The 4,780-nt window shown below is 31.2% G+C and overlaps 1 protein-coding gene across 1 annotated transcript; it reads right to left on the reverse strand.

The window, feature by feature from the left end:
• Positions 1–2,477: 2,477 nt before the first annotated feature.
• Positions 2,478–3,070, reverse strand: LOC120196607. Its single transcript, XM_039198375.1, has one exon. The coding sequence runs from the start codon at positions 3,022–3,024 to the stop codon at positions 2,527–2,529; it is 498 nt and encodes a 165-aa protein (XP_039054306.1). The 5' UTR covers positions 3,025–3,070; the 3' UTR covers positions 2,478–2,526.
• Positions 3,071–4,780: the final 1,710 nt, after the last annotated feature.

Consider the following 4,780-nt stretch of genomic DNA (forward strand, 5'->3'; position numbering starts at 1 on the left):
TCGATATTGAGGTCGAAGAAGATCGCAGTTGAATGCCTCCCCCTGGAGCTTGAAGGCATCGTGTCAAATGGGTACTTCACAGATTGCTGCGTCGAGGGCATCTCCATATTCAGGTCAAAGAAATTGGCAGATGAATGCCTTCCCCTTGAACTGGATGCGATGTTTCCATACGATTGTTTGTGGAGCTACCTCGGTACAGGTCGTAAAAAGTTGCTGATGAATGTCTTCCCATTGAACTTGATGGGATGACACCATGATGGGGATTTCCCATTATGGCGTTAAAATCAATACACATTACTGTAGTTGGGTTGTCCATTTGATTAGTTTGTTGAGCCAGCCCAAAGTGGGAGCATAATGACATACCACGAACAACACGTACTTCAACAAATTTTGCATACATCTCCATATTAGCTTCTAAATAATGATTTTGAGAATCAACCATCATTGTGACATCGTCATCGTTCGATAGTTCGACACTGTATAAGTTAACGGAAACACCGATGTTGAAAATCTGCATTGAAGCGAGAACAATCTTCTTCTAGTACTTCCAACATGAACTTTTTTTGAAATCTTCGTTAACAGCTCCTCAAGAGTTATGTTTCTCTTGAAGAGTATTTTGACAGAATGATATGATACGAACACGACGCCGATTTCATCTTCCCGAATTTCTCCATCCCGAATTTCTCCATCATAGTAAATAATAGCTGAAATACGCGTCATTTTGAGAGTTTGAAAGATTAATAGTCTTATTTATGCAAAAAAATAGTAGAAATACACCTAATTAAATAAATAGTATATGAATTCAAATATAACCTAATAACAAAATTTAAAAATATTAACAATAATTTAAATAATATAATTTTATATTGTTACTGTATTGGGAAAAATTTCTCGACGTATGATTTCACTTTCTAATTTTACAACCGCAAAATATAATAGAAAAGAATTAGTACAATATATTTTTTTCAAATAATCATATATAAAATAAATATAATATATTAAAAAATTACCTTACAATAAAATATCAAATGAACTATTGAAGAAAATATAGGAGGAACTGCTTAAGTAAATATAGGAGGAATTGATGATGTGATATTTACGATTGAATGGTGTGTTATTTATAGACGATGAAAAAGTTTAAAGGCCGAGAAATTCGGAACCAATAATAAAATGCACGAATGGTGATCAACACCTTTCTAACGTGTGTTATAATTGCAGAAAGGCACGGATGATGATCTGCATCTTTCTGAAAAAAAATATTAAATTAATAAAATTTTCTGAAATGATATATAATTGAGTGATTTTTTTATTTTATTTTTTTTGTAAAAACGCCTTGAAAATATGAATAACTTAAATCGTAGTAAAACAAAAATATGAGTTGCGTATAGTGAATTGTGACATGTGTCCTTTTCCAAAACCCATGAATGTGGGGCAAGCTACCATCATGTGTCATTTTCAGCACCAGCATGACGGATTTGAAAAACAAACTTGTGGGAGGGCCAAAATATTTCATTTTCATTTATGAACGTGAATAAGGTTTCAACACTTTGCAACCACATTTCACAAACGTAATTTTCAAATTTTGAGTTGTAACCATTTTGGTATCCCTTTTCATAACATTTAAATCAAACAAATCGACATCAATCAATTTACTTTATCGATTAAAAGAATATTTTTTATTTTTAAAAATTATCAATATAAACACCAACCATTATTAAGATAATTGAACGTTCGCCTTAGCTTGTTAAAAAAATCAAATAAACCGAAGATCAGGTGTTGGGCTGTATTCATCAAATAATTATAACTGCTGTTGTTATAAATAAGTCCACAGCTGTAAGGAGTTGTTGACCCTAAAACACTCTACCCATGAGCAAATATTTAATGATCTTCACAAAAATCTCAATTATTTTATTAACTGATCTTTCCCTTGTACCGAATATATAAATGGAATATTAAAAAGTAATCATTTAACAATTTAAAAATCAAAGAAATCCAAATAATATTAAAAAAATTTGTAACTTTTAATAAATTTTACTTCGAGGGATTTTTTTAATAACTTTTATAATTTTTAATAATTAAAAAATTCAACAAATGATTTTTTTACAATTAAAATATTATTTTATAATTTTTAATAATCAAAACTCAATAAAATAAAATCCTATCATCAAAGAATCATTTATATATTTTAATCATAATATTAATATATGATTTAAGTTTTTCTATTTTAATCAGAGAGTAACGTAACTAACGTACGCCACACTTCAAGGTTGTTAACGAGTATTTTGAATTAAATAAATTAAAAGAGGTATGATATGATTGAATAATGGATATGGTGCTAAATTCATTTTTGACCCCAATAGGGGTAAAATTGTAACACGACCCTCTCTTAGGCAAATTTCACAGTAGTTAGGACAACAAACAATTAGTCCAGTTTCTAGTTTCTACCAATGATTTGACAAACAATTTCTTCCCTTTTCACATATTTATACTTATGCTACACTTATATTTCCCAAAATACCCCCATTTCTATTCGGGAATAGAAATCATCACAGCCTTAAACTTTCTACTCACTCTGCGTCCTCTCCCCCTCTTCTCACCGCCGTTCCCACCACAATAAACGCCGGCGGAGGCAACTTTCCGGCGAGGAGACTCTTCTGAAAACGCAAAGGGCGTAACAGTTCTAATTCTTCGCCTGCATTTTTGAGACGCGGTGGTGGTTTTCATTAAAGCAGAGCTGGCTTTGACGGCCAATGCAGCCATTTCTTCGGCATGTAAAGGATAGTTAAGCCAACTCAAGGGCAAGGCGAAGTACAGTTGACCGGGTTGAAGCTCTTCGTCTTCTTCAATGGCTGAAACGATATCGTCAAACTCCATTTCATCGGCGTTGCAGATGAAACACATGGGATTCTTTTGCAAAACATAAGAAGCCTTAACGGGGTAAGGGAACTCTTGTAATCTTCCATCATGGAGGATCAGCTTGGCTGTTGCTACGTGAGTTGAATCGCAAGAACTACAAATACCCATTGCCCAGATTCGTCTGTTCCAATGTTGTTTGCTTTTGATTTTTGATTTTTTATTCTATAAAAGGTTTTTTGAATTTGTTGTAGGGCGTGATGGAGTATTATATATGAAGAGAGACTGGTGAATTATTACAAGGGATAGGCATCGGACTTTGGACCGAGTTGCCACGTAGGATTTGTCGTGACGTTATAATAAAAATATATATCGTAGGAACAGTGGGCAGGGTTTGCCAGGCTGTAAGTTAGTGACGACAGGCTGTATAGAGGGTAAAGGATCTGTGTCCGAATACATCAACCCTCGTTTCTAGATGATAATTACGTTGACGGGACTACTGAGCTTTTAGTGTACATTTTTTCACAACGCATTTAATAGGTGTATGTATAGTCGTTGTGATTTTTTTAACAAATTCATTTCTTTTTATTTTCTTTACACGTAAGCTGATAGGTTTTTTTTTACATAATGTTAAAATTACCCACATAAGTTTATTAAAATGATTATTTTATTTTATATTTTATTTTTTTAAGTATTTTGATATTAATATTTTATTTTATAGTAAATAGATCCTTAACATTTGATATAACGATCAATTTATCTTCTATTTTTTTTTTGAGATATTTTAATCTTCAATGTTTCATTTTAAGTTAAAAATTACTCTTATTTTGAAGTTTTAATAGCGTGTTAATTAATGTTGTTCATTTATATAAAAAGTTTTTTATCTCAAAGTGAAATGTTGAGGGTTAAAATGTTAAAAAATAGTCTAAATAACAATTTTGATAAATATTAGGGGTTATTTTTAGCATTATATTTTTTTTACAAATTATAAATATAATCCTAAGAATAATAGATTTAAAACTCATGACTTAAAGGAATAAAATGAAATAGACGTATACAACTTGATCAACCGACTAAATATATTTATTTAAATTTTTAATTAATAATGATTTTATTTTATCACTAATTCAAAATTTAATCAATATGTTTGTAATGTGTAATAAAGCAGATGGGGTTTTGAATTAGTAGTAAGAATCCTATTCAATGGTTTATATTATATACACAAATGGATGAAGTTTTGAATTAATGATAATAACTAAATCCAAGTTGATTAAAATATAATATTAAATTAGAACTGTAATTTAATATAATGTCGACATTGCTATAGGCGAGTTGACGTGGAGTTTATTGAAGTAAATAATCATTGCTTAAGTTTAGAAATATTTTGTAAAAAATGAAAAAGATTAGATCTATTAAAAAAAAACCCATTTAATACGAAGTTTAGGTCTATCATTATTTATGGTATGGTAGTAGTTTTATAATAGTAGGTAATTTAGATTTTAAAATGATTTATGAGTAGGGTTGTTTTTCTTAGAATACATACTATGGGTATGAATGGTAATTTGATGGAAATAGGAGGGTATTTGGAAGAGTAGAGAGAAAGGAGAAAAGAGAAACGTGGCGAATATGAAAGATCCCAAGGAAGCAAGTGATGCAACTGTGGAGACAATAAAAAAAGACACGTGCAGCAGAAGGGCCTCGGGAATACTCCCCAACAAGCCGACAAAGAGTGGAGTAATCTCATCTGGTTTTGCTGTTGCCTCTCCCATCCTTCGCCATCTCCTTGTTCCTCGCTGCACCTTACTTTATCTTCATATAATTCATGTGTTTTATTAACAACTGAAGATGTATGGTTAACTTATTTCTAATTACATAACGCAACATGAAGCGTGGACAATGTCAGCATTTTTATATTACCATCTCTAGC

Source organism: Hibiscus syriacus, unplaced genomic scaffold, assembly GCF_006381635.1.
Source record: "Hibiscus syriacus cultivar Baekdansim isolate YM2019G1 unplaced genomic scaffold, ASM638163v2 tig00117034_pilon, whole genome shotgun sequence".
NCBI lineage: Eukaryota > Viridiplantae > Streptophyta > Magnoliopsida > Malvales > Malvaceae > Hibiscus > Hibiscus syriacus.

Bases quoted from the DNA above. Each gene is read 5' to 3' on its own strand.
- LOC120196607 (XM_039198375.1), bottom strand. From the start codon at position 3,024: ATGGGTATTTGTAGTTCTTGCGATTCAACTCACGTAGCAACAGCCAAG.